Here is a 13,010-nt window from a genome sequence, read left to right as displayed (position 1 = left end):
CATGAAGTTCACAAAAAATGCGTAAAAGGCTAGATGTGGGTTTTGTACATTTGAGACATAATTCTACGGGTAGCTTTGATCAGTTTTTTTAAAAAAAGTTATTAGCATGTTATATGGGTGTAGGTGCCAAGTTGCATTGATGAAACTCAGTTACCCGGTGATCCAGCCATTAGCAACGACTTAAATTTGATAAAAATTAATAAAACGAAGTCTCCTATATAAAGATTGAGCAACAGTGAGCAATTTAGTCCAGCTGGACAACTTCAGGACAGGATTTCTAAAGAACAGCATAGATTTGTTACATTACTTGAATATGTCTTTTGCTGAGAAGATTGTTGTGGTTTAAATTACTTGCCTGGCTTCAATTTCTTTGCCTTTTCCCACCTTTGGATGCCTGTTTCAGAATAAGCTATTCCCAGTTTTAGTCCTATTTATCAACTTTTTGTGCTGCTCCAGCTCAGAATTCTGAACAAATTATACAGCAAGAGCAAAATGTTGAAGTCCGGTTTCTCAGTTAAAGCTTACTCTCAAACTATTAAAAAACAGAAGCATTGCTCATTTCAGTTAGTTAGTGTATTGCTCTTCCTAACATATGGCCTTTCAGTCAAGTCAGAGAAGTTCCCTAAACACAACATCTTTCACTTTCAAAAGCTGCAACTCATTCTTGGACAGAAGGAATGAGCTCTTGAAAGGGCTTCAAACATTGAGCAAATTTGGATTATATTGAGTCAGTTTGGAGTATTTTAAATCGTAGCACAAAACGTAGCAAATTGCACCATAACGAGATCAGTATCAGTAAAATACGAGGTTTGATCATACCTCAATTGTCCTATAATAAGGGTCTAGCAAAATCTTGGCCAGCGCGACTATCTGTGGAGTGCGATCCCATCCATCAGAGCAGTGTACAAGGACTGGCCTCCCTTCCCTGTCCACCACATTTGCAACCAGCATAGCTGCCTTCAACATCACAGATAAGTGCTGCAGCCACTTGGTGCTCTCCAGAGCTGAAAGCCAACTGTCAACAAAAGGCAACGGAAAACATCAATAATAACAGGGGAAAAAAAACAAAATCAGCTGCAATGAATAAATTATTACAGTTAATCAAAGATACTTGCAGGGATGTGGAAGGAACAAACACTCAAATGTAACCAAAGCAAGCACGTGAAGAAACTGGGCACAGCTGATACCATTAAGAAACCCCACCTGATAGGAACCCAACCATCCAGTTAATTTTTTAAAGAAAAAGAGTGTGTCTCCGGTTCTTAGAGAGAAATCACATCATAGCTAAACAGCAGCAAATTAAACACTGACAACAGCAGTTTGTGTGTGTCCAAACTGTAAGGAACACAGTGAGGCAGAATAAAATCTTTCTCCTGCAAGTCCACTGCAACATATAATGGCAAATGACAAGAAAATTTCCAATTGGCACAGGGATGGATGCAGCCAATCTTTTGGAGGCTATGCCATGGTTAAGGAAAAAAAAATATCTTGGACCATCCTATATTCAATTTGGGGGCACCAAAGGTATTAAAATCAAAATGAAAGGGCAGATGCATACTACACTTTGCTACAATGGAGGAGAGATTACAGAGACTTTGTACATCATTCCTAGACATTATGCTTTGTTATTAAGTGGAGTTGCATGCATTGCTTTAAATATTCTTTAGTTAGAAAACACTGGAAGCACTGAAGTTGATTCAATGTGCCAAGTATTACTTTCCACTGCAAACACTCCAGCCTTAGGACTACAAAAGCAGTTTCTCCAATAATAACTTACAAGGGAGAAACTACAAAAGTGAAGGTACAAAAGCACCAAAGATGGTGACTAGCCACCAGAAGACACTGGCTTGTTCTTACAGGATACAGCTGCAGGCATCAACATCATTCATTTAATGGGGTTTGAAACCATGGATTCAGCTGACAATTCCAGAAGCCTCAGCTGTCTCTTATAAAGGAGAATCATCCCTTTCATGAAGGAAGTAAAGAAGAAGTTAAGCTGTTTTCCCTATTTTAGAGAGTCTGCCAAGGAGGTGCCGGAACAGCAACCACAGCCACAGTTAGAAGAAATTTCTCCTCGCCTAGAAGGTCAAATCGCTACAGGGAAACAGAAGCAAAAGCAAAAACCGTACACTAGTTCAATCACCAATGGAAGTAAGTGAAATTGATAAGCTGCATTATGTATAAATGCAAAATATAAACATGCATCATACCCCCTCGAGATGTTTTACCTGGGGATCTAAATTTAGAGCTTCAAAAAGCATGGAATACCTTTGACAGAGCTTAGATTACAGCATCAAAGAGTTTGAACAGATCAAAATTTAACATGAATGGTTGTAGTCTGATTAATTTAAAATCGATAGTTGACCTAAAAGTCTGTCTATTAGCAGGCACACAATGTAACCAAACCTTAGACTACAAAAGGAAAGCTTAAAGCATGCTTCCAGAAATTACTTGCAGAGTTGGCCAATATTCTCTCACAAGTGGCGCAGCAAAGAGATATCGTAAAGGAGGCAAATGTCTCGGGTTTATGGAGATGGTTAAAGCCCAAAAATCACTATGCACCATTAGCTAATGAAAATTTTCACTTGCAATTGAGTGACAATACTGCATTTTAAAAAGACACGCCTCAGTAGAAAAGTAATTTAAGTTTGCAGAAGACTATCAGGGTGACACATTGTTAAGGATGAAGTTCATCTGCAGTATAAAGATGATCTTCTGAAAAAAAAGACTAAAATTATATGAGGGAGTGAACTAAATTTGGCATCACGCCTGCAGATCACAGTGCTTTGCAGGAAACTCGCATAAACCCTGATCCACAAGAATCTCTCCTCACCAACAATGATGTACTTTTCTTTCTGAGGGAGTTCCAGAAATCCTCTTAGCTGCAGTGCAACGGTCATTGCTGTGCTCACCCTCGCGGACAACAAGAAGGCCCATGCATCCTGTACACCCTCCAAGACTGCTGAGAATTCTGCTAGAGATTAAGGCTTCAAATCAAAGAGATTTATGGAGGGTGGATGGGGGTAGTTGGGCAAGTGGCGTCAACAGCACATGTCAACATGATAGCAGTTAACTGGAATACCGTAAAAGAACTTCAAGGAGATCTAAAGGGAATTGTATCATTACTCTAAGGATTGTCACTGAGCATGTGCAAAAGCAGCTAAGTCATCATGGTGCCAGATCTCAAAGGAATGAAGGCCAATTATGTTAGGCTGCAGCAGCATGTCCTCTTTTACTGTGCCTTGTAAATAGTTATGTTTAATGAAGTCTGTAAAACTTCAATCAAAAGAGCTGTCATCACATTCCTACATTACACACAGCTCACACAACGCGGTCTGCCATACAAAACTAATATATCCATTTACGACACCCTACATACAAACTCTCTCCTTAAGATCTTCTTCCCATTGATTCCTTCTCATCTTTTAAGACCTTCCTTAAGTAACCTATTTAAGTAAAAGTAAGATTTATCATCTGAGATAGTAGGAACTGCAGATGCTGGAGAATCCGATTTATCATCTCTTTTGTTTTGCCATTTACTTTTCTTTCTCCCTATGGGAGGCTTTTTTCTCTACAAAGATACTAAGAAATTGCTCATTTGTATGTACATAGACAATTCAGACAGTACATGCTTTCTAAAACCGTATACTTATTAGTTAAAGGTTGTATGTTCTGTAGAGAACAAACTCAGCAAGTAGCAAGATAGGTGGATATGAAACTTTGTCACGAAACTGCTTATACTGGTAGAAATATGGCACTCACTTTCCAGGATCTGGCATCTGACTGCAGACAGCTCGGAGTGAATGGAAGCTGTTCCTGATTGAGTGAATGTTGGCCATCCCCATAAACATCACTTCACAGTTTGGATAATATTCTGCAGTAAACAGAAAAGTCAGTAAATCAAGGTGCAGTATGCAGTAATTCAGTGGTACTGTCTAGGCTGCAGGGAACCTTTACCTTTTTCTACAGAAAAAAATGACTAGCCAAATCCTGAGCCAACAATTAATAGGTTATATGTATCAGGAAATCGCAGCTCACAAAGATACATACAAGTAAAAGAATTATTCAGCCCAACAAGTTCACTCATTCATGAAAGCCTATTATCCCCACCAGTGCAGCACCTAATGAGTGTTCAAGTGATTTGTTCACTCCACGGAGGTGCTCATCAATACGTTAACAAGTTGAACATGATATAAAGCCTGGATAACTAGTTTGCCACATTATAATACAATCTCCTGAGGAAGCTGGTATCCAGTTCTAATGTATTACAAGACAAGGAAAATAATCATTAATTCCTATCATAATTTTACAGATGAGAGCTGTATGACCAATCTTAATTTATCCAACCAAAATTATTCTAAAGACTCTCCAATGCAGCTTTAAATGGGTTATTAAATGATCACAAACAATTGGCTCCCAATATTGAACTGGAGAGACAATTCTCTAATCTGATCAGTACGTGCGTGACACCAGTGGTTCAATTATGGCCCTTCTTTTCGAACTCCATTCCCATCATTTCAAGTCAGTTTAGTGGACAAGGGGTGTGTTACAATATTACCTATGGATTTCAAGGCACTAAATATTATGATTGCGCCAAACAAACCAAAATCAAATATCTTAAAACATTAAAATGTCTTTTCACATTTCACTCATGCCCACAGTCCCCAAGACACATCTAAAATCAGAAGTCCAAAAAAATCCAAAGAGTAATGTACGCTAACATCTATCCTCTGAAAGATCCAGTCCCACTCATTCATGGCACTCAATTGTAAATAAGACATTCAAGTTAATACTTTGTCTTACGAAAAATGATTCAAACTAACACCAATAATAAATTAAAAGACATATTAAATTTATTTCAATTAAATTCATTTAATATGTGCTTACAAACATAACTCAGGATATAGATTTTCTGATCTTTTTTTTGGATCCTACGCTTCAAACAGCAATCCCAGGAGCCAGTGCTATCTAAAAAATATCTTATGGGGTCTTCGAACTTTCTGTATGGCTTCTGCATTGTTCATTAAGTAACATGTTTTGCTAATATATAGCAATAGAAAACACGCTTTGAGGCCCCCTCTAGTGGATCACCTAGTCTCAAGAAGGAAAATGCCATGAGCACGTAAATACTTGCAGGGCTGGTTTAATTTTGAAAGCCACATTCAATGGTAGCTTCATTACTGAAAGTAACTTTTAAATGGTTGAAAATTAAGCAAGCTTCATCTACACGGCGCTTCCAGGAAGATGGAGACAGTAAGGATTGTGGATGCTGGAAGCTAGAATCAATAAATGTGGAGCTGGAAAATCAACATTTCAGGCTAAAATCTTTCGCCATTACTTCCAGAAGATGGCTGCCAATTTTCTCTATCGCTAACTGCAGTTTGCACTTGGAAGTCTGATCTACTAACCTCAGAAGAACCCACTGTTGTGTTCCTCCTTGCAGATGGATGAACAAGTTGAAAGGAACAGTCCCTACGGAATGAGACACGCATACGCCAAGCTTCCCCTAGGTTTCCTCTTCTGGATAGTTACGTCTTGACTGTGCTTGCTCCGGCCTTCACCCTTATAGTCTATGTAGGCAAACAAAAACTCTCCTACCACATTCTGCTTAAAGCTTGTTCAGTATAAATCAATGGAGCAAAGGATTTGAAGTATCTCTCAGGATCAGGAGGACAAGCTGTGTTCGCATGTAATGCATACCTTCACACTCACAACCTCCACCCTTCGCTCGGTTGGCTACAGCGGCAGTGTATGATCTTGCATCCAAAATAAGCAATTTCTGTGGTGCCCCTCCACCCTCCGCCACAGACCCAGAAGACATGGATGAATCTAGAAGAGATTGTTACATTTTAATTTCTAACTTCATTCCAGTGATCAGCTTGATTCTTAGTAGCCAGTAACATCAGCTATCATTTCCAACTGTAACCCATAACACATGAATAATTCCACCATTGAAAAACAAACCGACATTTGCGAGGAGAATTATGGCAGGCCTGTATGCTCAGAAGCAGCAGCATGTACTATTCACAAGATGCGCTGTAGAAATTCGTCAACGATCCTTAGACAGCACTTTACAAATTCATGACCAATTCCATCTAGAAGGACAACGGCAGCAGCTACATGGGAACACCATCACCTACAAGTTGCCCTTCAAGTCTCTCAACTTCCTGACTTGGAGATATATCACTATTCCTTCACATTACCGGGGCAAAATCCTGGAACTTCCTCCCTAAAGGCATTGTGAGTCTACCTACAGAACATGGACTGCAGCGGTTCAGGAAGGCAGCTCATCACCACCTTCTCAAGGGCAGCTAAGGTCAGGCAATAAATACTAGCCAGCAACATATACACCCCACAAGTGAATTTAAAAAAAGACAGACTTGCTGCTATGACTCTCTACCCCAAATTCTGACAAAAAAGTCATTTTAAAAATTTGTTGAAGATTACACTTCCCTTTCCTCCATCTACAGTGGTGCATCAGAGGTACTCCACACCTGAAGTGACAGAGCTCAGACTGACACACTGGTTTTCCAAGGTCAAGTAAGAAAGTAATTTCAGTCACAACTAACTGATCAGCAGCAATGTTTAGTAGTAAGTATTTTGGGAATCAACACCATTTGGATTCTCAACTGAGATCTTAATTGACTAAAGTACTCACTCCACACTGAGCAGCGGAGACAAACGTTGATCTCATGGAGTAGCCTAAGAACTTTACCAGAGCAGGCTGGGGTCCAAGAATAGTAATTCCAAGACTGAAATTTCTAGCAATTTTCAATATGGATTGTAGACTTGACAGAACTGGTCTATGACCCCATTTGTTGCTTTTTCAGAAATGCACTGAAACTGACAGAACATAGGAAATTGGAACAGGAGGAGGAGGCCATTCATTCAGTGTCAAATCTGCTCTGCCAGTAAACTAGATCTTGGCTGATCTTCCACCTTAACATCATTTCCCGCATTATTCCCTTTCCTTTCACATCTTTAATATCTGGAAATATGTCAAATTCTGCCTTCGATATACTCAATGACCGAGGCTCCACAGCCCTTTGGGGTAGATAATTTCAAGGTCTCACCCTGAGTGAGGGAATTCCTGCTCATCTCAGATTTAAATGGCCTATCGCCTGTTCTGAAAACATGAACTCTGGTTCCAAACCGTCCTGTAGTTGGAGGAAACAGCCTGGTTGCATCTACCCTGTCAATCCCTGTAACAACGGAAGTTCCACCCACTGGTGCTTGTCACCTTTTTTTTTAAATGAAGGATCAAACTAACTCCACTTGTTTCCTGAATCCTTGTTGGCAACAGACTATCCACCAGACATAGGTGGCAGCAGGAAGTTGAGAAGAATCTTGGAAGTGTAGCTTCACAATAATACAGCAACTTTTCAGATCTGACAAATGTGATGGCAGCTGATTGCTCCAGCTACCACTTTCTTCAAGCAACAAAATATCTGTTATCTTCAATGATGCAGCTGGGATATATTCTACATTGTGGAAGACCATGGGTATGAAACAGTATTCCATCAGTAAATGGCACTGCTTTCTGGTTCATCAAACCTCCAAAACATCTACTTTATTTCCTTTCTTTCCATTTAAATTCCATTTAAGACTTCCTATTCCTCTGCAGGTGAAAAATGCGAATACTTTGTAGGTCTCACCGCTCGTGCAACTGCTCATTAAATTTTGATTTCATCATCTTATGGAACCAAAATTTTGAATAATTGTGGACTTAAAAGCCAGTGCTGCATGCTCAATTATTCATATTGCATCTGCAGTCTTAAGTATGTGAAAAAAATCCTACTTTCTAGCTGTGTAATGCCATCTATAGGGAAAGTATCAACAATGCTGCGAAGAATAAGCTTCGCTGTGATGTCTCTACATATCGCCTAGGTTAATCGACATTAAATGACCACTTGAAGAGGTGCTGGAAGGTAGCTGTGATTTATTCTAGCATGAATTAGTACCCTTAGGAGAGGAGATACAAAGCGATTTGGGCCATAAATTGCTCAAGTTTCTCAATTAGGCATAAGATAGGTCTCTGGTCTGCAATCTCACCAAAGTCAGTGTCGGACAAACAAGTTCCCTCATTTCTGTTCTTTCCATTGAGTTTCCCTCGGTCTAAAATGCAGGCTTTAGCAATGGATGTCACCAAATATTCATCGTCCGCGTTTCTCCAGCCCCACCAACTGATTTCGGGCTGACTGCAACGTGATATCACAGCACCATTCCGCAGGTGCCTGGAGAAAAATTTAACATTGTTAGTATGTGGAAACATTGCAAACAAGTCCACCAGAAAGATGTCAAATATTTCAGAACATTTTCCATTCACAACATTCAAAATTGTGGCCTTCAATAAAAGTCTCACACAAATGAAATTATGCTGAAAACTCCCTGGACACCTCAAGCAGAAAGAAAGACATGATATTGCACTTCCATGACTGGCAATAGCAGCACTTCTTCTGTAGTTGAATGCAAACAAAAACTTAACTTTAAAATCCAGAATTTTGGAAACTGTTAATTGACTATGACTAACAGTATTTCTGCTTCTACGTCCTAGTATGGAGCCTCACCAACAAACTGTATATTGAATAACTGTGCACATGCAATTTTCTGTTTTTATTGAAGTGGTTGAAAAATCACGGGCGGAAAACTGAAAATGTAGCCATGAGTACTTGTATTTCAAAATTATCCAAATATTTGAAGATATCCACCATAGCCTTTTGCTCCTTTACTCCCTTGTTAAAAATTCTCTCTCACTCATGGAATCACTTGTTGTAGTGTTGCTGCACAAATACTAGCTAGCTTCTGGTACTGTGCTTAAGTGGTCATGACATAAAAACATATGAATTAAGAACAGAAGTAGGCAATTTGACACTTTCAGCCTATTCGGACATTCAGAAAGATCATGGCTGTTCCCATTTATCTTTGATAAGCTTTGATTCCTTACCGGATGAAAAATCTATCTGGACCTGCCTTAAAGATACTCAAACTTACGTCCACTGCCTTGAGGCTGAGAATTCCAAAGCTGGACAACCCTCAGAAAAAACAAATTCTCATCTGTCCTAAAAGAGCGACCCCCAACTTTAAAACAGTGTCCCCTATTCTGTCCTGTGCTAGGCTGTGGGAATATCTGCTATGGGCTGGAGAAGAGCTTGCAGCAGGAAGGGCAGGATCCAGTGGTCATGGCCATTCTTAATGAATGAACACATATCTGGTAACAAGCAATCAAATTCATGAAAAGGGAAATTATTTAAGGTATACTTGTTTCAGCAATAAGTTGCAATACAAACAACCAAAGCAACTGTTTTGTCTCTGGCTTGCATCACTGAAATTAAGTAATGTCAGTTTATCTTTCTTTTACAGTCTTTTGGAACTAGGATTCCCTTCAACTGCCAAAAACAATTTCTCTCTACATGGTTTACACAATACATACAGGTTACTCAACCACAGGACTTCATCGATAACAATTTTTTCATCTAGTATGATTTTCAATAGGTCACTGGGCAGGGCTCAGCTGTACAAACATCGGTTATTTTGCTCCACGCTAGGTCAGCAAGACTAAAGTCATGCATGGTGTAACAGTGTAGAGATTAGAATGTAGACCTGGTATCCTTGAAGCTGTTAAACTCAATACTAAATTAAGCAATGCTCTTACTACAAGGATAGAGATGGATTAGGATTAGAGTTTAAGATGCACTGAACGGGCTGCCGGCAGTGAGGTGTTGTTCATGCTCCATATTTTCCATACTTTCTGGTTCCTGCTCTTGGAATATATTTCAAAAACAATAGATATCATCACTTTTTCCCAAACACAACAGGTAAAATTGAAAGAATACTGATAGCATAGCACTGTGTAGTGCTGAAGTTTATTTCCGATATTGACATGTCTTTAAACATAAACGGTGGGCATTTTATAAGCAGTTAAGGAAATTCTACCAGGTCTAGTATAATACAGTGTGGAGCTGGAGGAACACAGCAGGCCAGGCAGCATCAGAAGAGTAGGAAAGTTGACATTTCGGGTCGGGACCCTTTTTCAGAAATGCTACCAGGTCGAAGGCAGGTTGTTGCAAAAGGTGTTCCTACTGTGTCTTCCTCATGATTTTTTTCACAATTCTGTTAGCCTTAGATTAAAATACTGACCTCTTTACTTATAAATTACTAATTTAATTTATGGACCTTGTTATTTGAACCATCATAGAAAGGTTGCAATTCAGCAAGGACAGTAAAACAGACTCCTTTCCAGGAAGTCATCTTGACAGGTAGAGAAAACACTGGACTGAATCTTACGCTTTTTTGAACAAGTGTCAATTTCATCAAGGATTTGTCACATAGCAAGTTCTCTCATCCAGTCGTGCTAAAATCACCTCTTTAATTTCCTACCATGACTCTATGGCATCTTTCATGTCCTATTCCCCCTTCAACTTAATGTGAGCAGTTCCCAAAACAAGTCACCATTTAGCTAATATCAGAGGATTTACTACCATCCCTTGTGCCCACATCATCTTTAAAAGCCTGTTGTGTACCCAGGCAAACACTGTCAGTCTTGAGCTGTCTTGCATTGTTCATGACATCGCCCAGGACATTGCAAAAAGGGGGAAATCATGGTCCTGCTTTGTGAGCAGGGCCCTGGATGGGGTGGTGCCAAAGGAGAACTTGCTGCTCCCCAGGACCAGCAGTAGAGGCATCAACACCAGACTAAACCAGCCTAGTCTGAAGTTGGCATCTGAATTATAGCAGTCTCAGTCATCTGGAGGAATGCACAACACTGCAAAAACATCAATGTCCTTCTCCATTCCTCCTGTATAGATGCCACAATCTTCTGTCCAATACCTCATTCTATCTCTGCTACATACCCACCTCCACCAAGGTTTATTTTCTATCACCTTCACTATTGCCCATGGGGTGCTCCCCACTCGCTCTCAATCACCCCAATCTGACACCATTAACCCTGCATGCTTTTTGCACTGCCTATTCGCTCATCCAGGACACTTCCCCACTTGTACCACTCACTTTCATATTCCTTAATACCAGCTCCTCTTCATTCCAGAAGGAAACAGCCCACAATAGGGCATAAATAGCCAAGTCAGATGGTGTGCTGTCTGCCATTCAGTTATCATTCCTTATGAGTATCTTCTCTTGACTGAATGCCCCCAGCAGGCCTGGTCTAGTATTACAAGCTGTTCTTAACTTACCATGCCAGGATTCCTGAATATCCCCCTTGACTTAACCGAGGCCTAAAGAGAAACATGATCAAAGCTTCTTGACTTTGTCAATGTGCTAAATGACAAAGCAAGACAGTAGTAATATGATTTGTTTTTTTCTGAAGAAGGGTCTAGGCCCGAAACATCAGGCTTCCTGCTCCTCTGATGCTGCTTGGCCTGATGTGTTCATCCAGCTCTACACCTTGTTATCTCAGTAGTAATACGAACCTGCTACCTGGGGCTGAGACGGCAAAGCACAAAAAGACAACACAAGTATCTAAGTAAGCTCAGCAAACTCTTCCTTTCACTCAATAAGACTTTGTAAATGGCTACTTAATCAATTCTGGTGAACTATCACACTATATTTTATTTGAAGTGGCATGTTAAAAATACATTAAAATCTTTGTTGCAGTTAGGGTTAAAAAGAGGGGAGACAGTTCACTTTTCTTCACCTAGTCATAATAAGGCACCTATCAGACTGTTTGATTCTCAACTAGCCAGCTACTCAGTTCAAGGACAAATAGGGACAGGCAATAAATGGTCTGCTCACCAGGATACTCACATTCCAAGCAAGAATAAAATTTTAAAATATCAATTCTCCTTACAAAGTATGACCCGTGTTACTGAATCCCATTACACATTTTCCTTGTGTTAGATCATGTTATGTAAGGAAAAATGGACTTAAAATTAAATCAACTGTTGATATTTCGATTGAACAAGTATATTTACATTGAGGTAATTAAGTTTAAAAACTATAATAATTGGACAGAATAATACAGCAAACTTTGCAGTATTTGAGGTATATAATTTTGCCAGTTAATCAAGCGTGCCAGTTCATAAGGTGCTGGTGAAATTGTAGTTTGTTGTAACAGTATTCCTAAGTCAGATGTTTGTAAATTGGGGACCCCATGTACTCTTCTTTAAGAAAAAGAGATGCTAAGGGAGAAATGTTACCAGAATACTTTGAGAACTCATTACTCTTCACAGATAGATTAAACATTTGGCTGCTTTCTGGAGCTTAAATGTATTCTAGAACCATGAATTTCTGAACAAACTTAAATTTTATTAGTGACTTGCAAGTTCCACAAGGAATACAGTTGTCGGTTTTTTATTCAATTACCTTTTGAGACTGTCAATAAATGGAATTCATTAACATGGTGCATTGAATTTGTAGAAAACTAATAAATCCATCTAATTTGGTCATTTTGGAATATAAATGCCTCCAAACAGAGCTTCTTACAGGTAATATAGAGGTCATCATTAAGATTTAAGAAGGTCACCTGTAAACGACTACAGGAATCCTTTTCCAAGATCTGAAGGTCCCTACACTTTCCAATTCTTTATCCGTGATCCACACTGGAACTAGCAGTTTTTGGGGGTAACTAGCACACAACCTGCAAATTAAATATAACAGTGTTAGAAAAGTGAGTTTGTTTCAACACTGTCTTATGCTTGAAATATAGACAATAAATGATCAATATGAAGACACAAAACAACTTTGAATAGAGTATCAACACTTGTTAAACCCCTGCAATTTAGTCCACAACGTTGCAACTGATACTGTGAACATTGTGTCTATGCAATTCATGCACCATAATTCCAGAGTAAATACATACATTATGTTACATACATTACATTTTTAGCACCCTATACATATAGTACACAACACATACTTTGGAGCTTCAGTTCCCCTGTGTATCTGTCATATCTGGACACATTAGTTCTAATTTTCCATGTATTCATTGAACCACACAAACTTTACTTACACTATACTAGAATCCCAATGTGAAATGGTTCCAGGTGATGATGCAC

The 13,010-nt window shown here is 39.3% G+C and overlaps 1 protein-coding gene across 6 annotated transcripts in view; it reads right to left on the bottom strand.

Moving 5' to 3' along the window:
- Window positions 1-13,010, bottom strand: part of mtmr4 (myotubularin related protein 4) — a 141,868-nt gene that overhangs the window by 17,361 nt on the left and 111,497 nt on the right. For all 6 annotated transcript variants that reach the window (XM_048612531.1, XM_048612530.1, XM_048612534.1 and 3 more), the window contains 5 exons: window positions 12,479-12,592; window positions 8,053-8,234; window positions 5,701-5,829; window positions 3,763-3,874; window positions 820-1,015 (listed from right to left, as the gene is read on the bottom strand). In XM_048612531.1, the coding sequence (XP_048468488.1) occupies window positions 820-1,015; window positions 3,763-3,874; window positions 5,701-5,829; window positions 8,053-8,234; window positions 12,479-12,592 (733 nt within the window). The remainder of the gene's footprint in view (window positions 1-819; window positions 1,016-3,762; window positions 3,875-5,700; window positions 5,830-8,052; window positions 8,235-12,478; window positions 12,593-13,010) is intronic.

This window comes from Rhincodon typus, chromosome 26 (assembly GCF_021869965.1).
Source record: "Rhincodon typus isolate 14 chromosome 26, sRhiTyp1.1, whole genome shotgun sequence".
Classification (NCBI taxonomy): Eukaryota; Metazoa; Chordata; class Chondrichthyes; order Orectolobiformes; family Rhincodontidae; genus Rhincodon; species Rhincodon typus.
This window is presented reverse-complemented; position numbering and strand designations above follow the sequence as displayed.